At 46.3% G+C, this 23682-nt stretch overlaps 1 protein-coding gene across 4 annotated transcripts in view; it reads left to right on the top strand.

The window, feature by feature from the left end:
• Positions 1-23682, top strand: part of nrp2a (neuropilin 2a) — an 88121-nt gene that overhangs the window by 19447 nt on the left and 44992 nt on the right. For all 4 annotated transcript variants that reach the window (XM_061032955.1, XM_061032952.1, XM_061032953.1 and 1 more), the window contains exons 3-7: positions 3588-3769; positions 14268-14498; positions 16872-17027; positions 17484-17653; positions 18573-18728. In XM_061032955.1, the coding sequence (XP_060888938.1) occupies positions 3588-3769; positions 14268-14498; positions 16872-17027; positions 17484-17653; positions 18573-18728 (895 nt within the window). The remainder of the gene's footprint in view (positions 1-3587; positions 3770-14267; positions 14499-16871; positions 17028-17483; positions 17654-18572; positions 18729-23682) is intronic.

Here is a 23682-nt window from a genome sequence, read left to right on the forward strand (position 1 = left end):
CCAGACCTGCTTCAGTGCAGATTCACTTCAGCAACAAGCTTCACACACTTCAGCACTTATTGTCAGAGAACACTGGAGTCTGCGGTCTGAAACGTCCGACATGAGTCCAGCGGTGCGGCGACATTCAATCCTGATGTTCCATGATGATTTTATTCATCCCAGCGGGGAGATTCGATTATCATGACAACAAAAACAAATGGATGACAAAGAAGAGGACGAGAAGAAGAAATAGGACACAACACATGTGAGATAAAACGGGGGCAGTAGTGTGCGGACAATGACCTCAGCGTAACTCTACATCTTAAGGTCCTGATGCAAGACTACGCGAGGTAACGGTAGTCATGACAACAACAGTGATGATATTATAAACAGACTCCTCTTCAGCAGGAAGCACCCAGGTGTCTTGTAGTTGTAGCTTTAGATAACATGTTGTAGCAGGTTGTCAGCAGTTCAGCAGAAAGGCGTCTGATCCGACCTCCAGACGCTAACTAGACTCTGTCCCCCCCCCCCCCCCCCCCAGTGGTGGAACAAACTTCCCACCTCCCTCCCCAATCTGCAGAGTCCCTTTGCACCTTTAAGAAAAAGATAAAGACCCAGCTCTTTATGAACACCTCCGACCTTATGACGATGGTTTTGTTTGATAATGACGATTTTAAGATGGTTTCTATACTGATCTGAAGCCTCAAGAACTGCCCTCAATGTTGTGCTTTGCCTCTGGTCACTTCCTGTCATCACCTGTGTGTCCAATCAGACTTCTGTTTGTTTGCACTTCCTGACATTGTTTCCTCCTCTTTAGATCCTTGCTTGTGTTGTCCTTACTCTCTGATGTACGTCGCTTTGGATAAAAGCTTCTGCTAAATGAATTGTAGAATTGTAGTTCATAAATATTTGCATTTTAATTGAAGTAGGACGTTTACTATATTCCCATTTTTATGCAGCTTTTTTTTTTTTGCAACTTGAAAGTGCTGCATTCAAAGAGAAGTGAAGGTTTCATAAGTTGCTTCTCTTCTGTATTCAAGACCCTCGGCCCCTTTTTCTTTCATCCTGACTGCTGTAGAAGAATGCACAGCTAATGCATTCATCGTGCTCTCATCATGCACTCAGCTCTCTACATTTGACCTCTGTGTCATAAAAGGAACCTCTCAATTCTCGAGCTCGGTGGATCAATACCTAAATATCTAAAGTAGTATCCTGACCATGCATAGTTATGTGTCTGATAAGTTGCAGGGTGCTGACTTTGTTGTGGTGACCCTGCAGGCTCACTGCAGCACTGTAACCCTTGAATCCTCACCTGTCACCTGCCACGCAGCAGGCCACATGAATGTGATCGGGATTATCCCTCCATCAGCAGTCTCAGTCTCTCGCATGCTCTGTTTAAGGAATCAATGCACTGCAGGAATGAGATCGCCTCCAAAAAAAAGAGGCTTAGTGACTCTTGTTAATCCCGGTTTTATTCCAAGCTGCAGTACAAAAGAAGTCTTAGAGCTGAGCTGCTGCAGAGAAGCACAGAGGAGAGCTGATTCACATTTACTCACCACTTCTACTTTAGCGAGAAGAAACATTAGCAAGATGTTGTGTTTAAAACCCGCAGACGTCTGCTGTGCGTCTTCAGCATTAAAGAGCCCATCACAGTAATTATGGAGCAAACAGCGGCCCTGTTGTTTTCCTGACGTCTTCCTCGTCGTATGGACTAATTGAGAAGTGTGTGTTTGAGAAGTGTGTGCGTTTGTCGGGACGGGGCGTCCTCGGTGAAGCTGCAGGGCTCCTGCGGCGATGCAGTTAGTTACGCAGGGAATCACAGTCAGGGGGGCGAGGAGACACTTGTTAGCACTGCAGAGAGAGAAAAACTCAGATGAATAATATGGAGACAAATGACAATCATTTACTCGCAGTTAGTTGTGCAGCCTGAAATCCGACAGCATGCATATTTAGGACAAGATGTAGATACATAAACGCACAGGAAAGAGGCAGAAGAGCTTTCTCTTTTTGAAGAACACTCAGGTAAAAATGTGTAGATTCAAAGGGTTTCTTTTTTTAATTTACTTTCCATTATAGTCTGACTATAATTCAGAGAGGATCCCTGCAGAGATAGACCTCTGCGTCAGAGGATCACAGCTGATTCCATGAAGAAAACCAGTGGTTTCATCTTTAAGAGTAAGAGGGAATGTTGGTCTACTCCTCCACGGATTGGAAAGAACTAACCTCCAAGCAGGGAACTTTTAACAGACAAATAAAGTCCCCAGAACTTAATGAAGACGCTGTTTTCTGCAGTGGAAAGGTACTTGAAGGTTCCTGGTACTCGGAGAAAGTTCCTGCAGTGTCATGGCGGCTTTATGTTTTCATTTATGTCATTTTTCAAGAACAAATTTAACCCACACATGGCTGCAAGGAAATACAGCTTTAGTGTCTGAGTCTGAAAACATCCGCCTCAGAGAGTGGTGTGTGTGTGTGTGTGTGTGTGTGTGTGTGTGTGTGTGTGTGTGTGTGTGTGTGTGTGTGTGTGTGTGTGTGTGTGTGTGTGTGTGTGTGTGTGTGTGTGTGTGTGTGTGTGTGTGTGTGTGTGTGTGTGTGTGTGTGTGTGTGTGTGTGTGTGTGTGTGTGTGTGTGTGTGTGTGTGTGTGTGTGTGTGTGTGTGTGTGTGTGTGTGTGTGTGTGTGTGTGTGTGTGTGAGCGAGCTGCTGCATGTGTCTCATAATGTTAGAGGAATGACATAGGGGGGCTCTGAGCTAATTCTGGATTAGCCAGGTGGGCTCTCTCTCTTCCTCCCTGTGTCTCTTTTACTCACTCACACACTCATAAAAACACACACGCACGCACACACACACACACACACTCTGACCTGACAGCTAAGAATTTGCTTTTATCGTTCAGGGTCAGTTGGCTGTTTAAAGGTCATAATGAGCTGAGAGCGCAGGCATGTGGAAGCTAAAATGTTAGGCGTCTTCACATTTACTTCACCTAATTCTAACACTAAGGACCCCTCCTCGCCCCCCCCCCCCCCCCCCCCGTGCTGCTCATGTCCTCACCTTTCCTCCCCTCTTTATTTTTTCATGAGCTCCTCCGTCTATATTTACACTTCTCATTAATGAGTCCAACCAGCTGTCTTGTTTGCCGGCATCTCGCGCTGCAGCCACCCGCTCCAGCTCTGCTCTCTCCGTTTCTCGTGGGTCAACATTCGATGAAGTGAGGAGCGTTCCCCCCCGAGGTCGACGCAAAAAACAGATCTGAGTCACTTGTCCCGAGCAGAAATGGGTCGTAAGAGCTAAATGTATGAATGCAGCGGAGGGGAGGGAGCAGAAATAAAGCATGGTGGCTTTGACTGGAAGTATTTATTTGTGCTGTAATGTTGCACTGTGTCTTTAAATGCTGTGCTCGGACATTGTGTGTTCTGTCCGCTCCACACCTGTCTGTTTTTTATGAGCTCAACTTGTTACGTAACCCTGTAACTATTTCCATCTCCCCACGGCTGCACTCCTCTCCCTCTCTCTCTCTCTCCAAATCAACACAGACTGAATGTAAAGATCACTTTCTGGACGATGCAACTACAGGAAGTAATCTAATGTTCTTCTTCTTCTTCTGTGCATCAGGTACGACTTCATCGAGATCCGCGATGGGACTTCAGAAAACGCCGACGTTCTGGGTCGACACTGCAGCAACATCGCCCCGGCGCCGATCATCTCGTCCGGGGCCTCCCTCCAGATCAGATTTGTGTCAGACTACGCCCACCAGGGGGCGGGCTTCTCTCTGCGCTACGAGATCTTCAAAACCGGTGAGGAAGTCGACCTGATTGGTTGTTTCAAAGAAGTTGAATAAAGAAGTTGCGTGTGGTTGTTTTGGGAAAGTTAGAATGATTACCCCCATAACTCTACCTACCTACATACCTACCTACATACCTACCTACATATCTACCCCCCTACATACCTACCTACATACCTACCTACATACCTACCTACATATCTACCCCCCTACATACCTACCTACATACCTACCTACATACCTACCTACATATCTACCCCCCTGCATACCCCCCTACATACCTACCTACATACCTACCTACATATCTACCCCCCTACATACCTACCTTCCTACCCTCCTACCTCTACCTACCTACCCCCTTAGACTACCTACCTACCCTCCTACCTGCCTACCCTCCTACCTCTACCTACCTACCTCTACCCTCCTACCTCTACCCTCCTACCTCTACCTACCTACCTCTACCCTCCTACCTCTACCCTCCTACCTCTACCTACCTACCTCTACCCTCCTACCTCTACCTTCCTACCTCTACCTTCCTACCTCTACCTACCTACCTCTACCTCTACCCTCCTACCTCTACCCTCCTACCTCTACCTACCTACCTCTACCCTCCTACCTCTACCTACCTACCTCTACCTTCCTACCTCTACCTACCTACCTCTACCTCTACCCTCCTACCTCTACCCTCCTACCTCTACCTACCTACCTCTACCCTCCTACCTCTACCCTCCTACCTCTACCTACCTACCTCTACCTCTACCTACCTACCTCTACCCTCCTACCTCTACCCTCCTACCTCTACCTACCTACCTCTACCTCTACCCTCCTACCTCTACCCTCATACCTCTACCTACCTACCCCCTTAGACTACCTACCTACACTCCTACCTCTACCTACCTACCTCTACCTATACCCTCCTACCTCTACCTACCTACCTCTACCTACCTACCTATACCCTCCTACCTCTACCTACCTACCCCCTTAGACTACCTACGTCCCCCTCCTGGTTAAAATGATTGATTCAGCTTTGGTTATTTGAAGTCTTCTAGTGTGAACTCGCTATATCTAAGAGATATCTTGAACTGAATTACGATGACTGACAACATTTAAAGTAGAGTTTCCTACATACACTCGAGGAATCTGTTTGTATTTTTCCCAGATTATCAGGCCTGGAAGGGATTCAAGGTGAAAGCTGTTAGATATTTATCAGAGAACAGAGCGTACGGCGCTCTTCTTGGCTGTTCTGATCGTCCCACACTTTGATTTATTACAATCTTGTTACACTTTTACATAATGCTGATATGCAGTTTGGAATACCGTAGACTGTAGCTGATTAAAACGTGATTCATGTTGTTTATTCTTGCAGTATGGAGGAAATCTCACAAAAATCTGTTTGAGCATTTGGCCGACAGCCTCTGCAGAATGGATCTAATTTATCTCAATGAGACGTGAATGGGAAACAAAACTTTCAGGAAACTTCTTCAGCCTCTGGTCCAAACTGGCCCCGCTGTACATTCAAACTTAAGTTAATGATTTTGTCTTCTCTGCCTCGTGTTAATGGCCCGAAACCTGTGATCGTTCACCCCGACACTCTCCCAACAATTAACATCAGTAGAGGCAGCGGCGCATGTAAACAAGAGAGGAGGGAAAAGTACTCTAAAGCCGCCTCAAAGCATGTGAGGAATGCTTCCCTAATTGGTGCAGGATCCGCTTCCTCCGGGGAGGCGAGTGAGGCGGGTTGGGGGGTGCGAGGGAGGTGGTGGGATGATGGAGAGAGCTCCGAGGCAACTTGGAGCTGGACTTAAAGGTTAAAGGTTTACGGTGGGAGGAGGAGGCGAGGAGATTGATGGGGACGAGTGTGTGGGGAAATGGAATTTTCTCTCGAGGTCGTGGAAGTGATCGTTGCAGGTGAGGTTGTTCAGGAGGGTGTATTTGTTTTGGAGGCTGAGGTGTGTGTGTGTGTGTGTGTAGTGGTGGTAGAAAGAGAGGTGAAATGGTCAGTTGGCCTTGAGGCAGATTAAAGAATTATGTCTGAATGAGTTACCTGCTGATTGTCTTTGCAGCAGTTGGTAACATTTGAGGTCACTCCCCAGCAGGCCACCGTACATCTAAAGGGCATTTTCAAACCTTTAACACCTTAGAAGCATCCACAGAAGAATCCCTACAGAGAATACACTTTCTGTTAGCCTTTTTTTTTTTTTACCAGAAACAGCCTTGTATGAACAACCCTGCAACAATTTATGAAGTGATGTTTCACATTTATGGCTTCAAATACCAATAAGAAGGCGCTTTGAACTGCTCTGGTAGATTTCTTCATCAGCCGCTTTGAGACGGACTGCAGCGTAAGCCACCAGACCCCATTAACAAAAACACTTCTTCTGCATGCAAAATTCAGGAGTTGCTGGTCTACTTAGCTCAGATACAACACAATACAATACCCTTAAAAAAAACTAACAGATCAAGGCAGAAGTCCACCTTCATGTTCTGCACGTTCAAAATCACTCTTTTTTTTCTTCTTCTTTTTGAGCCCTGATGGCCTCGCGGTTAGTCCAGCGGCCGTGGGTTCAAATCGGACCCCGGCCCTCCGCTGCCTGTCTTCCCCCACTCTCTCCTCAGCTGTCCTATTCAGGCAAAGAAGGATCCCAAAAAATGTGAACGTCGAATTGGTCCCACATTTAATAATATCCCTAAATTCACTTGAAATTTAGGCCCTTGGAAATGAAGTCGGGGCGGGTGTATCATAAAATCTGAGCAGTCATGTAAGGAAACTCTCTGACTTTTCATTTCCTTCCTTTAAAAAGATCTTCTTTTCTTTTTTTTTGTCAAACCAATGTGACCCAGATTTTAACGTTCAGCTCTGTTACCAAGGCCACCAGCTCGAACCCCGACAATGTAATCGCATAGATTGCATCTGTCTCTCTCACACACACACACACACACACACACACACACACACACACACACAGATGTAGATGGATTTAAGGCGGGTGGATGGGGGATGCGGTTGCCATGGCGTTTACAGGTTCCTGATATAAATTCAGGGGGGTATGAGAGATTGTGTCACTGTGGGAGCACATGTAGGTGTCTGCTCGCTGCACGTGTGGGTGGTTCCTCTCAGCCTGTTGTGTATGACATTGTGTGTGTGTGTGTGTGTGTGTGCGTGTGTGTGTTAGAAAAAGAGACATGGTGGGAAAATGATTGGGGTGAAGGGAGACAGAACGACAAAAGAGGAGTGAGTCACAGTGAAAATGTATTCAGGATGCGTGATTGAGGCCATGTGTTAATTGCAGCGTTTGCACGCTCGCTCATCATCGCTGTTTGTCTTCAGCGAGGCTGTGTGAGGCCACAGGTTTCCACTAAACACAGCGATCCCAGCTACCATGTGTTTGTTTACCAGAGTGGAACAAATCCCACCTCTGTAACTTCTCCCCTTGTTGAAGCATTTATGTGTACTTTTTGATCCCCAGCATGCTTTGGAAGACAGGAGGGAAGTCACAATGACAGGTCAATACTAGGAAAAAATAATCTGTTGATACATGTTTCTAAATAACAACAACAAAATGAGAAGTCCTGGACCCCCACTCTAGTTTAAGGTCTTTAGTAATACTGACCAAGTTCAGTTATTTCAGTTAAATTCAGTTATCACCAAACACATGATATAGACTGCCACAGAAAAACAATATCAGTAAGTGTGAGAATAATCCTGGATGGCACTTAGAAGTGTGTGTACAGTGTGTGGGTTTGCATTTGTGTTTTTCTAAAGGGTGTGTCCTCGCCAAGATAGCCATCTCCACACACAGTAGGGATGTGTGTGTGTGTGTGTGTGTGTGTGTGTGTGTGTGTCAGCTTCCTTTAAATCTGAAACAGACAGCACAGCTTACAGTCCAGGCTCACCCCGCCAAACCATGTCTAGAAGTCTCTGTGTGTGTGTGTGTGTGTGTGTGTGTGTGTGTGTGTGTGTGTGTGTGTGTGTGTGTGTGTGTGTGTGTGTGTGTGTGTGTGTGTGTGTGTGTGTGTGTGTGTGTGTGTGTGTGTGTGTGTGTGTGTGTGTGTGTGTGTGTGTGTGTGTGTGTGTGTGTGTGTGTGTGTGTGTGTGTGTGTGTGTGTGTGTGTGTGTGTGTGTGTGTGTGTGTGTGTGTGTGTGTGTGTGTGTGTGTGTGTGTGTGTGTGTGTGGAGCCTGCTTCCTGTAGGATGAACTAACACTATAACGGCTTGTTTTTGTTTTGTTCACTCAACCCCGTTACATAAGCGATGACTCTAACAACTCTAGGGGATTTTGAATTGGACAAGCAATCTGTTTGTGTGTGTCAGTGTGTTTGTGTGTGTCAGTGTGTTTGTGTGTTTGTGTGTGTCAGTGTGTTTGTGTGTTTGTGTGTAATCGGGGTACAGTGCAGCCAGATCTAATTATTCCCAGCACAGGAGGAGCAGGAGTCGACCTCTGGCTCTGCATCCATCCTGATACCCCTTCACCTTATAGTACACCTCCTGAGGGGGGAGTGGGGGGGGGGTCAGGGTTTGCCCCAAAAAAAACAAGCTTCCACCTACATATCCCAACCCCCCACTTACCCCCCACACCCTCCCCCTTACATACAGTACTCATGCTGTACAGTGAAAGTGCACGACCCCCCCCCCTGTTATTGTTATGGCCTACTTTGGTCCTACTCATGCGTGCTTAACCCTTTATTCTGCCCTGTCTACCAACCCCCCTCCTCTCCCCTTTCCCCCCATCCATCGCTCACGCACTTTCACTTACATCGTCACGTGCTCCCGACGCTGTTACCACGGCTACAGGGGGAAGACTTGCAAGCAAAGCCCCTTTTTTACCCAGATCCCCCAAAGCCCACCACTGGCGCAACGGGGGCAGATAGCGTAGCAGCCAATCCCGAGTGAAGACAACAGCGAGAGCACCCGAGGGCGTTGGGTCCCCTCTATGACCGCTGCCATGGCATCTGTGTGGGTCACGGCGGGAGCGCAGCCTTAGGCGGGACCCCCCACCCAAGTGCCAGTCACAACATAGGCCCCGCAAGTATTTCCGATGCTGTGATTGGACGCCAACTCCCGAGTAAGTGATGGCTGTTACTATATGGCTGCTTGCCATGTCGTGTTATTCCTTAGGCACCCGACTCATCCCAATGCGGAAATAACACACAAGTAATTAACTGGCAAAGGTAAATTAAATTCATGAATAAATAAACTGGATGAGCGCTCCAAACTGATCAGTGATGAAGAGACTGGAAATGAATAATAAGGTGTCATCAGCGTAGAGGCGAATACAGCTCAGGAAAGCTGCACTAACTCTTTCAACAGAAACAGCGGGAAGCTTGTCGCTTTGCTTTTTCTCGATGATAAATTCCACAACACATAATCATGATTGTGAAACACGAGGGAGCATTCCTCTCTAAACTCGGCTTCCTTTCACTGATGTGCGGTCATGTCTCTGTGGGTCCATAAAAGTGTTGAGCCACGGCACGCCAAGAATGTTGTTCTTGTGTTGGGTCTTCCTCTTGTTTGTGAAGATGTTGTTGTTGTTGTTCTGGTGTTTCCACCCCCCCCCCCCCCCCCCCCCCAGAAACACCCCTCTTACTTCCGCCACACACCCATGAACACACATCTACCCCGACGCCTCAGGAGAGCTTTTTCTTCAATGGAAATTTGGAACTGAGCTCAAGCAGGGTAACAGGAGAGATCTGTCTGCGTATGAGGAGATGTATGTCAAGAGGGGGGAGACAGGCAGGTGGAGAGCAAGAGCGTGAGGGTGTGCGTTTGATGTGCAGCAGACACTCAGAACACCGAGGTGAGCCCTCAGCAAGAGTGGCATGCAAAGGACAAGGATGAGCACGGCGACGGCAGACGAGACACAGAGTTAAAAGAGTGAATGAACAGAGACTGTGAGCGTCGCTTCTGAGAAAGACAGAGAATGGTAGGAAAGGATGAGAGGAGGAAGAGGAGGAGGAGGAGGGAAAGGGGGATGCCCTGACACATGTGGAGCTCCTACTACATCAGGCACTCATGTGTAAGAGTCGAGAGGTTTCTACCCAGCAACTCACCCCCCCCCCCCGCCGTCACACACTCACACCATGACCTCCCCCTCTTTGCCGTCTCCTGACAAATGGCAGCTCGTGGTAACTTGCGAGCACCGACTGCGTACGGCGAGCATGTGCGCGCGCGTGTGTGTGTGTGTGTGTGTGTGTGTGTGTAAGACGTGGGCAGCGGGGCGACGGAGGGAGGTAGAACTTGTTTTTGGCGTGCTTATACACTGTGAACTAATGAGCGCCGACGAAAAGAGAAGGTACTCATGCATACGCAAAGCCGCGCAGAAGGGTGCACATGCAAAAACAGGAACACATGCGTGCACACGGCGTTGGCACGTGGAGGCGCGGTGTGTTTTGAAGCGACTGATTCGCGCACGCGGAGAGAGTAAAACTGCAAAAAACAGAGCGATGTGTGTTTGGAGGCGATGGAGTCAAGCTGTGCTCAGATTGAAGTTTTCTGCACTGTGACCCAGTAAGAAACAAGGCCAGTGTGTTACTGGGTCTAACACATACTGAGAAGAGATCACACACACCTTCACACACACACACAGGAGACTTATACAAAGAGACAAAACATGCCAGCAGCAGAAGATACACATTTGAGGGGCCTAATAGAAGACATGCAAAGACACACTCTCATGGCATATGGCTCATGTATAGTGCATTTGCTGTTTTATTGTAAGCACATTACAATCCCATTCATCTCATTGCTTTAATGGATTCACAGCAATCATGTTTATCCAGCAACACGCAAACATACTTAACACAGAAGAGGTGAGGTCAGTAGTCGAGCGGATGGGAACATAATGCCGCGAGCTTTCTGTAAATTACCATCATATTTCAACATGACTAGTTCTGTGTGTGTGTGTGTGTGTGTGTGTGTGTGTGTGTGTGTGTGTGGAGGCAGACAGCCTCCTAGCACGCAGGCGGATGATCCACCAGTTGTTTTCATGCTGCAGTTTGTGTGGGAGTCGACACAAGAGGTTGTTTTTTTTTGTTTTTTTTTATCATGTGAAGGGTTTTTTTTTGCATTTGTGCTAAAATCTGGAGTTAAACATCCCCAAAGGCGTTTAAAATACATCGATGTGTATGAGCACGCTGGCTGTTTGAAAACGTTAGTAAGAGGATTAAGGAGCAAAAATAAATCGTAAAGAAAGGGAGGAAAGAGAAGATAAATAGAAAACGGATCTATAGACGCTGCTTGTGAAGAGAGACAACAAGGCAAAGAGACACAGACAGTGCATGTCCCCTGAGCTTTTTCCCTCTCTCCTCACACTGATTGGGGTCAGTTCTCTGCCATTAACCAAGTGTAGACAGGGGAGGGCCGGAGCAAACCAGCAGACCTCTCTGCTTTTATAGGGCTGCCTGATAATAAGGACTGGTGCCTTGGAGGAATGCTGCAGCAGGAATGTGCTATTAACATGTCTGTGATTCTAAACACTGCTTTTATGAATATGTAGCTGCTTATCAAACTGGAGCTGGCAGCTCTCTGACATACTGCAGCTCTGCTCGATGCAAAACAACACTTTCCCAGGTTTGAAATCCACCAGAAGCTTCTCCCCTGAGCCTCTTCAACCTGACCTCTGGATCTGCTTTCCAGCACACACAGCGATGGGAAAAGACTTAAAGCAGAGATTGTACTCCTTATGTTGGTTGTATGCTTGCCAATTGTAAGCGCTTTGGCAGACAATCATGTTAGCTGTGAAGGGGAGTCGTAGCATTTTAGAATCTGGTTTCTGTTTTTTACATGTGTTGGAAGTGTAAAAGTACAAGATTTGGATTTAGTCTGGTAGATTCCCTGAGCTGTGAGAAGACCTGTACTGTGCTGAATCAAAAGTATTTCCTGTAAAAGTGCTCGTTTGTGCAACTGACAGGCTCCAGTTGTTGATCAAACTGTCTGATAATGTCACAATCAGCTCTGTGTGATCGCTCCGTCCAGAGCCACCAGACTCCATTGACAAAAACAGTGATTTTACCTTTCAGAACAAACGAGTTGATGGTCGACCTCTATCAGCTTTTATTTTTGTAGTTATGTGGTGCACAATGATTGTATTGAGTTTGCTAACCTTGGAGAAATAGAAATCAAACAATAAGAGAAGCACCTGTTTAATAGCACATTCTGTGTCCTCAGCAGTATAATTACTGTTTTTTTCAGTGGTGGATTTGAAGAAAGCGATGTCATGCCTATTCCTGGGGTTTAAGAAGCATTCCACCGTTGCAGAGAGGTCGATCCTTTTATCTATCTTTGTGTGTAATGTTTCTAAACAGTCTCAGTGGCTGAACGAGCACTTCGGATGTTTTTGTGCCCATTAAAGATTACAATGCAGCCGTCAGCTGGAGCATTTTACCACAGAAATTACAAAACAAAGTTTGACCCCTTTATAGTTTAGACCCTTAACACTAGAAAGACCAAGGCAGTCATTTTGACTGTTTTTAAATTTTGCAATGTAATAACTTACTTAAAATAAAAATGTAACTGCAGGACCATGACTTTTCCTAAATGTGTCTATATTTTATTCTAGCATTGTTATTTTATCAAAAACACAAAAGAGTTGTGAGTATTTCTACCTTGAAAGTCCATAGCGGGCATATTGACTGCATGCATTATAGCCAGTGTATCATTTCAGTATTCGCTACTTTTTCCCGCTCTTGAAGATAGAGGTGGGCGATATGGGAAAAATATCATATCACAATTTTTTTTTTGGGCAAATTTGTAAGTTGCTGACCAGTTCAACCAAACTTACTTCCCTGTATAATGTTTTTAAATGCACAAAAACTGTGCAGACAAGTTTAATCTACCACCACTACTTGAAGGTGCGCATCGCTGTTGCCTAGCAACTATTGTTTATAACGCTCGAGCCAAGGAGGAAAGAAAGCTTACCCGCCTAAAACCATATAGAAAGAATAGAAGACATACATTTGAATTAATCAACATTGAAAAGGCAGAATAGAGTAAATTAGGATCTGATTTAGAACAGAATAGAAGGAAATGTCAGAAAGGAGGAGGATGACTGCCACAGAGGCTCCAGAGCCTTGATGAGGCAGAGTCTGATGGAGGCGCAGGTTCGGATACGGAAAGTGATGTCTCCTGGTCTCTCTTCATCTGACACTGGCTCTGAGATTGAACCTGAGAATGATACAGAGATCATTCCCATTCGCAAAAAACGCCGGCTGCTGTTCCCGTGGTTGTCGATAAACTATTCAAATTTCAAATTCATTAGAATTTAATGTTTGTGTCCTGAAGATTATTATACCTTTCACAACATTACAGATCCATTTATTCTTATATTTGATATTGATTATTGAAATGATATGCAAATAATTCGTAAACAGTCAAAATGACCGCGATGGCCTTTCTAGTAGTGATAGAATGCAGGTCGTTCTAGTGTTAATGTAAACAAGAGGCCCTGCGTTAAGACGATCCAGATAACTCATGTGAGTATCAGCCATTTCAGCTGGAGTGAAGTAAAACAACAAGTGCCTTTATAAATAGAAGTGAACTTATTCACAACCACAGGCCTTGCTGACATGTGCCTTTGGACAAAGACAAACTGGAAATCATGCAGTCTCTTAGGAACATTATCACATGAGGCTATTTGCCCTTCTGGCAGAAATTAAAAAAAGACAAGCTAAGCGACTGGACTGATTACAGCCAAGACACACATGTTCATAGTGTGTGCAGGCTTTGTGAATGACACGTCGTGTCCCTCCACCACTCTCATTGACGTGCTGCTCCAGAAACAGTCGCCCGTGACTCAGGCTCCCCAGTGGGCCATGGAGCAGTGGCTGATGGGTAGATGATCTGAGCCACACAGCTGCCGCCGCTCAAGGTGAGCCGCCCAGGGCGCATAAATCTACATGGCCAATGAGGAGCCACCGCAAAGGGCCCACTTAGAACCATTACACAGTGTTTGTGGTGTGTGTGAGTGTGTGAGAGGAGGACACACTCGCAGACAAGAAAAAGAGAGGAAGAATGCTGGAAAGTAATTTTCTACTTTCCTCTTTAGCCAAGCATTAATATGACATATAACCTTCAACATGTGGGGTCTTTTAAGGGTCCAATAAGGCCACTGAACTTATTATTACTTTTGATATAAAAGGTTGTTCATATCTTTGTCACATTGCTTTAAAACATGGGTTTAAAAAAGTGGTTGCAGAACATTTTTTCAGGCAGGAAGGGAGCAGACTGACAAAGAAAAAGACTGCTAGCCACGCCCACTTGAGCGTTTGCAGACTGTGTATTTTCTCTTTAAAATTTCTCTTTATCAGTAATCAGAAGACATGTGTGTTTGTGTGTCTCACCACCCTAGCTACTGTATATTCAAGCTCTGAAGTGATGAACGACTCCCTGAAACAACCTCTGCAAGTCAGATGAGATATCCCGCTGTGATCGATTGCTTTTGCCTGCATCTTCTCCTAATATGACCAATTGCTGATTCCTTTTTCTAAATATCCTCTCATCCTTTGTGTCCGCACAGGGTCGGAGTTCTGCTTCCGCAATTTCACCAGCTCCTCTGGGATGATCGATTCTCCGGGCTTCCCGGATAAATACCCTCACAACCTGGAGTGCTCGTACATGATCATCGCCCCGCCGCACATGGACATCACCCTGACATTCCTCACCTTCGATCTGGAAAATGACCCCCTGCTGGTGGGAGAGGGGGACTGCAAGTACGACTGGCTGGACGTGTGGGATGGTCTGCCTCAAGGTGAGGGAACGGTGAAGTGGATGATGCTGAACGAAACAAAGTAGAAATAATAGAAAGAATCCTTAAGGACTTGTTAAAGAGAGGTGGTTCTTTCCTTAACGTTAAAAGGTGTTCATCTCTCCCGCTCGCCTGTCGGTGGCAAAAACAAGCATCTCTGGAAAACACATCAGGGATTTAGCTGCAGCTACTACAGCTTATTTCATGTCTGCCAGGTGAAGCAATCCACTGGAGCAATCCCCAAACCTTTTGTTCCTGTAATCATGTAGAACCCAAAACATTTAAAAAAAATAATAAATAAATAAATAGGACCCAGGTGTAAAAAAGAAAAGACTTTCCCCTTCAAGGTGCACGGAAACACGCTTAGAAAATCGATGTGTCACGGGATAACACACACCAACACACACACTTCCTCCATACCCGCAGTCAGAACTCACACACACACACACACACACACGTGAAATCCTCCACGTTCTCACAGACATTTTCATAGCAGTCTTCACTTCCCGAGCAGTCGTCGCTCTCTTTGATGTGAGCGGCCTTTCCTTACATTCCTTCACATTACATAGAGGAAACATTATTTCACACTGGGGGCTGTAAGAGCCTTGGACACCCCTGAGGAGCAGCCCTTTCCCATGCCCCTCTCTCCTCTCCATAACAACACCCTTAATCACCCCCCCCCCCCTCCCCCTGTCCTCCCTGTCCTCCCACCTTATCACCTCAGAGCTTCCTTCCTCCCCCAGGGCGAGTGAGAGTGACGGCCACGATATATATCTGTTTGTGTCCAATAGGAGGTGCCGAGTGTTTTGGAGAGTGGCCTATCAGCTGAGATCAGGAAGTGGCATGAAAAACATTTGATGATGTTATCAAAGGGCTTTGATAGAGACCGCCATAGGCTAACGTTAGCTGCTGTAGAGCTGATGAAAACCCTATTAGTGGTGGTGAAAGGCTCACTTTCTCCCCGGCTCTACCCCCTTTTTTTAAAAAAGAAGAGAGAGAACTGAGGATTTGCTCTAATTATTCTATTTTCAGTTGCTAAAAAGGAATCCAAGAGGATTTAAAATTCCAATTATAGCCTTGAATTTGGCAGCTTTGATAGCTGAAAACAATTTATGCCATTTAAAGTTGAGAATTAGGAGGAAATTAAAGTGTAACCCAGTTCCAGTGAGAGGAGTCCTCGGGCGCTGAAAGATGAACGGGGAAGACAAGACGGAGGGGTGAAGAATTTGGCGTCTGGTGAGGGAGCTGCTCTTGAGACTACTGTAATCCTCACCGGAGTGTGTGTGAGTGTGTGTGTGTGTGTGTGTGTGTGTGTGTGTGTGTGTGTGTGTGTGTGTGTTTGCAGCTGATCCCAGTGCAGCTTGCATTAAGGCTGGGATTCACGGTCCCCCTGCTGGGCCCTGGCTGAGACACACATGGCAGATGGAGGGATGGACATGGGGAGGAAAAAGGGAGGGAGGGAAACGACGGGAGGAAGAAGCACGCTGCGACTCATTAGACAACACTTACTGAAGCAGTGTGGCCACTGGAAGCCTCTCTCGGCACAGCTGAATTTCTTTGTTTTAAACACGGGGCGATGCCATGTTGTCTGATGCTGCAACACAAAAGATCTGAAAAGAAGAGTCATATAGCAGTAAGAGCAGCTGCTCACTACCCAGATTTTAGAAGAAACACCTTGTTGCATTTCAATGAAGTGGCTGAAAGAGCTTTCACTGAATTATTTCCCTGGAAAAACACTCTAAATCAATCTTCCTGGGCCCTGTTTTTACATAAAAGGAACAAAATGTTAGGAATTGTTCATTTAGATTCCCTTAAGGAGCCAGAGGCAGACTGTCATCACTAAAATAAATATCAGGGGGAATTAACGTCCAATGAAAACTCTTCTTTTTGCCACTGACACTGATGTGTCTGACATCATAGAGAGAGGATCCCAACAGAGAAAGACCGCTCGGTGAAGTGATATCAGGCTTTTTTTTTTAAATTTCATCACTTTCTTCAGAAGCACCAAACTCCACTGATGAAAATAGTCATTTCACTTTGCAGAACACAGGAGTTGCTGGTCGTCAGCTGCTGCAGCCTGTCGGGTTTCTTCAGACATGGGAGTATTTAAACAAACTAAGGAGGCAGCAGCAGCTTCTGTGTTCTGCAGGGTTAAACTTCTGTGGTTTTGAAATGATGATTCTGCTGTATAAAAAGCTCTCTCTCTGTGATTTGCCTTAAACATCACTTTTAAACAACGCTCTTTTATTGGTTCCTACACTTTTTAGACACCCGAATATGAGCACATAGGGCACATGTATAATTCTGCATTTTCCCGTCTACGCCACGTCTGCTACCTCAGCCTGATATTTTTCTTGTGTGTGTGTTTTTCTGCAGTTGGTCCTCTGATCGGTCGCTACTGCGGCACAAAGATCCCCCCAGAGATCCAGTCGTCCTCCGGCCTGCTGTCCCTCTCCTTCCACACCGACATGGCCGTGGCCAAAGACGGCTTCTCGGCGCGATACAACATGACGCACAAGGAAGTCAGCGACTGTGAGTGCCAGATAACTTTGTGTCCGCGCCGCTTGTTTACCTTCTCCTGCGCCCACCTCTATTTCAACAGCCTCCTCTCATCTCATCTCCCTTTCTGCGTCTCTCACTCCTCTTAACCCTCGCCATCTTTTTTTACACCTTTCCTGCTTTAATGCTATTTCAATCTCAAAGCTCTCTTTAACCTCTCTGAATCTATTTGGCTCCCTCCAAAGAGAGCATTACTTCTCACAAGCAGACTCATACTATTTTCTTTTAGAATATAAATTAGCTTCACCTCAATTTACCTCCACTCACCTGTTGCCCTTTCATTCTCTCTCTCTGGATTCACCTTCCAGCTCCACATCCTCTCTCTCTCTCTCTCTCTCTCTCGCTCTCTCTCTCTCTCTCTTTCTTACAGCTGATCTTTCATCTCCAACAGCTCCATATAAACTTTGTTTCCCTTCTTCCTCCCGTCAGCGTTTCACTGCAGCATGGCGCTCGGCATGGAGTCAGGAAAGATCAGCGACGACCAGATCACCGCTTCCACGACTTTCTATGACAACCGCTGGCTGCCGCGCCAGGCCCGCCTCAACAACGACGACAACGCCTGGACGCCGTCAGAGGACAGCAACAAGGAGTACATACAGGTCAGACGCTACAGGATCGCACAACATCTCCGATAGTGAGGATCAGGCTTTAATGACGTAGTCCTCGGAGATCTAGTCTACCTCCTGGATTCAGACCACAGAAACTCCTCACGTACGGCAGCTCGTGAAGCGGGCTGTCAGCGCAGAGAGGAAACGCTCAGAAAGTTGAATTGCACAAAAGTCCAGTTGTGATCATTCCAGCCGAGGAGCAGCCACAAAAAGTGAAATCTGAAGCGTCCTCACTTTCACTTTCAAAGGACGTGAAAGTGATTCTTGTGCTGAGTAAAAAACATCTTGTATACAGTGAGAAGGTAGAGCAGGACACACACACACACACACACACACACACACACACTGAGAGGAAATGGAGGAACTGTGAAGCGATGATAAGGAAGTGCTTCTACGCTCTCAATCTTTCCTGTCTCAAACACACACTGGTAGTCTCCAGTGCACACACACAGACACACACACACACACACACACACAGACACAGACACACACGCACACCCACACACAGAGCTGAGGAGAGCGGCGAGGAGCTGGTGATTGATGAAGGTGCTCTTCAGGAATGCATCCTAACACTCCGCCATTGATCTTTGCCTCCAGTCTTGCTCCCCTCTACACACACACACACACACACACACACACAATGCAAATACGCACACACACACACACACACACACACACAGCACCCAGTGTCCCTCAGCAGCAGGCCACAGTCGGCGTTCACCCCCCCCCCCCCCCGCTGTCTGTGTGACGGATAGACGCCGCAGCGGGTCCGTTCATGTTATCTACATCAGGCCTGAGCACCATCAATCCCCGCAGCGCTCTGCAGCTCGATGTATCACTCTATGACTGAACACGTCTTCAACATCAGAAAAACTGACAACGTTGTTCCTTCTTCTGCACGCGTTTCCAGGTCGACCTCCACTTTCTGAAGGTGTTAACGGGCATCGCCACACAGGGGGCCGTTTCGAAGGAGACGCAGAAGTCGTACTACGTCACCACCTTCAAACTGGAGGTCAGCACCAACGGCGAGGACTGGATGGTGTACCGACACGGCAAGAACCACAAGGTAGGCTCTAATACGGACCTGCACTTCCACTTTTAGTTTTCAGTATTGTCTCTGCTTTGGACCGAGTGTGCGCAGGGTGGGTGCTGCATTTTTATCTTTATGAAATGTTACATTCTTAGTCACAAGTGTCGGGAGCGATTTCTGTTGGCACCAGAATATTTTTAGATTTAAATTTGGGCCATGGCATTTTTACATTTGGCTGCTGGCTGAATTTTCTGCTCCACATGAATGTGTGTGTGTGTGTGTGTGTGTGTGTGAAGTTTAGAGGTTGCCTCCTGCTGAGAGGAGATCTCACAATCTTTTTTTTTCAATCTCTTGAAAATACAAGAGGAAATAATTGATGACCAAATACATGAAGAATGGCTCTGGTTGCACGGAGAGGTTACTCATCATCTCTGGCTCTTTTAGCATCCTCCAGCAGCACAGTGTGGAGCAGATGGGAGGATTATCCAATGTGTTAGTCGAGTCTTCTCCACTCATTGATCAACGATCCCCTCTGACTCTGACTTGTGTCATTTCTACTATTTGATTGTCGTACTGTACGGCCCTTCAGTCAGCTCTTGTTGTTGGTTCATGAACTAGATTTGATTGGATTGGAAAAATGTGCCATCAACCTACTGGCAGCAAAACTGCACAAACAGGGACGTTTAGTTTCTGATCCTCTTGGTTCCATGGGTGAAACTAACATTTTCTAAAGTGAACAAACTGTGGAAAACTCTGAATTTGAACGTGCAGTCACAAGCTCCCCTCTCTCTGACCTTCTACTCTACCACCATGATCCCTTCTTCAACAACAGAGGCAGTTGTGTGCATCCATATGGATGTACGCTACATTCCTGGAGGAGTCGTCCCCCCCCCCCCCCCCCCCCCCTCCCCATTACAGGACTGTTTGTGAACCTGAGTCATGACCCGAGTCATGAGGAGGAGAACGAGGGAACGTAGAGATAGAGATAGTAGAAGGAGGGGGAAGCTGACAAACGAGAACAATGGAGTCCTCTATGTGTCCTTATCTGAGCTTCAGCTGTTCATCATCTCTCACCCAATGAACACTCACATATAAACAAACAGCGGGGCTGTGAAACCTTTGGAGTCGTAAACAGAGTGGCTTCGTGTTTAGCAGCAGCTACAGCCTTTCATTGCACCTTGAAATGTTAAACTTATTCTTCCTTTTAGAACTTCAGACCTGACGTATGTTATAAAATTAGGCCGAGGTTTATATTAGAGGTTAGTTTTTTTTCATTATTATTTGGTGCTTGGAGCCTTGAAGCGGACTCAGTGGCTCATCGGGTGTGAGAGCTGGGCTTGTTTGTACACAGGGCAGGTAGTTGTTGTGGTCGTGCTGCGACCTACAGGGGATTTGAACGCTCTCTCACATTCAGGTTAAGGTCACTGTGGATTTCCAGCAGAGAAATAGAGAGTGGCGAGGGGGTTGGTTTGTAGAGGGTTAATCCACACACGCTTACCCACTTGGACTGGGGCCCCCCTCCTGTGCGTGCCGGTGATTGGTTTTGGCGGGGCCAGTGGGGGGTATTTGATGTGGAGATTATTGAGGGAAACGTGGATTTGTCTTAAAAAGTCAACATCTGTGCAATTTATTAGAACCCCCCCCCCCAATCCACACACACAAGCATAGACCACCATCAGACCCCCCCCTTTGAATAACCTCTGGCTGCTCTCTGGGTCTGGAGATGTGTGCATGTGCACGCCCATGTATATGATGTGTGCCTGTCTGTCTGTGCCGTGTAATCTGAGTCCACTAATCCGTCTGAGTGAAAAATACCGCTCAGACATTTTCTGACAGATGAATCAACATGCATCAGGGAGAGAGAGAGAGAGAGAGCTTGTAGGATGATTGGTCGCTTTGAACATTTTCAAATTGGTTATGTTTTCAGCTTTTGGAATCAAGTCCAGCTGCAAGATGAAAGATCAATAAAAGAAAGCAGATTGGTGCCGTTAGGAGAAAAGGCTGAAGTTGTGATGCTGCTGCAGCCGATGATAAATACTTTTTATGCCTCCCTGCAGGAGACAGCTCCAGCTCCAGCTGTTTAGTGCCTTAGACTTTCTGTCCTTCCATCTGCATGTTCCTTTGTGCAAAATATCTCACGACTGCTCGCAGTAAATTTCTTCACATTTGGCAAAAAGAAGAACTCCATCAGATGTTCCTGTTTGAAGGTCAAACATCACAATCACTGTGACCTCTGGTGGGTTGTTTTACAACCCTGTTTGGACTCTGTGTAGGTCAGTAAAGGTCAAAAAGCTCCATCAACACTCATGAAGATCATCTTTTTGAACAGATTAGACTGATGCATGACTTCTAACTAAGCCAACCTGAAAGGCTTGTCAGAATTGTTCTGAACGGATGGTTTGGTTTCTCCTCACTAAGTTCAAACCAGGAGATCCAGCCTGCTCCTCGTCCTAAAGGAATATTCTATCATCTATTTGAATAGTTTGATGTGAATGAAGGATGTTTGTGCATTCAAAGAAATATGACAGCTCCATCATTTAGTCCACACTTAATTAGGATTGGTAAATTTGCTTTAAAATCCAGGAGGATTAAATAAGCATCAACTTTCTTTGATGTTTTTCTAAAGATTCTCAGATTACATAAAACTTTCTCTTTGTATTTCTGCAGACCATCGTCGGTCATGAACAGACAGGATTCAAATCAAAGCAGTTTGTCGTCTTGATTCCTCTTCAATTAAACCTCAGACTTCACTTGACTCTCCCTGACACCCCCGGGTCTTCCTCCGGTCCCCGTGGACTCCCGTTGAATCTTCCGTGACTGTTAATCCAGCAGTCATGTCGTACGGACTCCCAGTCAGCTCGACCTAAGCCCCCCGAAGAGCCCTTAAGTGGTTGAAGCTCAACTCTCGTCGGGGGGTCTTGTAATGACTGGGATTTGGTTCTTTTAATTGTCATTTAACAGTGAGCTTGAAGCTAATGTGGTTTGGAGGAAGAGTGTTTGTGACGGTGTACGCACCGTGTGTGTGTGTGTGTGTGTGTGTGTGTGTGTGTGTGTGTGTGCGCGCGTGTGTGTGTGTGTGTCAGATATGAATCAAAGGATCGCTCGGCAGGTTCAACCTCGGCGTGTTTGTGGTTTTTTTTAGTCAAGATGTGTGTCCTTTATTTGTCGTGTTATCAACGAGCGAAGGATAAAATGTCGATAAAGATTATTTGACTGACAGGGAGAGGAGCTGAAAGGCATTGTGGGAAATCTTTTTTGGAGAGAAATAAAAGTGCTGTAGGAGGAGGAAAAAAACACCAGCACTGCAGATTGCTATCACCTCAGTCACACCAGCAAACAGGCTTTGTGTGTGCATGTGTGTGTGTGTGTGTGCTTCACTGTGACTGTGTGTGTGTATGTGTGTGTGTATGTGTGTGTGTGCTTCACTGTGACTGTGTGTGTTTGGTGCGTGATTTTTCTGTCTCATTTTCTGCGTGCCAACACATTTTCACTTTGACACCCATGTGACTTGTTAATTCTAAATCACACTGCTTACATATGCACCTCATTACTTGATGAGACGCTAGCACACTTAGGAATTGTCCACACACACACACACACACACACACACACAAAAAAGGATTTTTTTGTTTTGTAGATTTAACATAGACACCCAAACTAATCAACATTAAAAACACACACACTGTCATCCGTCTGTGTGCAAAATCCCGTCAGCCCCGGTGCTAACGGAGCATTGTGTTACTGAAAGGCATTGTGAGGATGTGCTAGATCTACACACACACACACACACGCACACGCACACGCACACACATGTAGACAAAGTAACCTGGGAGAGAAGAAGAAAAAAAAAAACAGTCCACGCAGCATTTCTTTCCTCTCCTCCATCACACGTTGTCACACAAGACGCACACAGGCTTTGTTTTTCACTTCGCCATTTCTCAAGTTACCGCTGCATGTGGCTGCAGCCCGTTCTCCCTCCAAGGATCCTCTCAAACGCAGCGTGGTCAGCAGCTGAAATCTCCTCTTTTCTTCCTGTATCTGTTAAACACGCCTCAAGTTAACCCTCAAAATGTGCTACGTCCAGTTAAACTTTCAGAATGAAGCCTGCCGGAGGAGAAAATTGTACATTTGAGGAGTTTTGCAGAATGCATCATTTATCGACATTGATTTCATGTTGTGGGTCTGTCGCAGCTTTGTTACATAGATGGATGTTTCCAGAGGACGAGCTGCAAAAAGAAGCAGCCAGATGCAAAATGGTCCTCCTTCTTAGTTGATTTATTCCCTCAGTAAACATTCCCCTGATGAGTTTATGGTCTCCTTCTCTAGTTTCAGGTCTTCTTCCATTCATTTTGTTCATTTAGTCAACCATGGTCCCATTTAGAGAAATACAGATAAAGCTGCTACCACCCCGACTTATAAACCAGGAACAAGACGTAGTAATATTCTTTTACATAGTGTGGTCACTTCTGTAGGCAGTAAGTGTATTTACCTGGGTTGTGATGTTTTGAAGCTTTGGGTCTCTGAAACAGGCGCCATGTTTGACAATAAGGACAGAGAATGAGCTGAGAGATTCCCATACACTCGCCTGTAGTCGAGTGGAAACACGGGAACACAGCGGGACACTTGAACATAAGGGACATGTATGACAGCTTCTGAGGATCACTGCTTCAACCTTAGCATAAACACACACACAATGCACGCCCCTCTCAGAGGCAGTTGTGGAGAGCGGCCAGCTGGAACCAGTTCCTACTGTCAACATCTTCATACCGAGAACAAGGGGGGGGGGGGGGAGGGGGGGGACGTCTGGAGCGAGGAGGAGGCAGAAAGAAAAGAGAAAGACAGAAGGAATAAGTAGAGCAAGAAGACGAGGATGACGAGTGTAACGGACAGAGAACAACGCGGGGATGGAAAAAAAAAAAAAACCGTCAGGGAAGAGAATAATGTCTTGTGCAGAACTCGTCTTCCCTCCCTGCGGCGCCATCAGCTTGAA

Source organism: Labrus mixtus, chromosome 24 (assembly GCF_963584025.1).
Source record: "Labrus mixtus chromosome 24, fLabMix1.1, whole genome shotgun sequence".
NCBI classification, from domain to species: domain Eukaryota; kingdom Metazoa; phylum Chordata; class Actinopteri; order Labriformes; family Labridae; genus Labrus; species Labrus mixtus.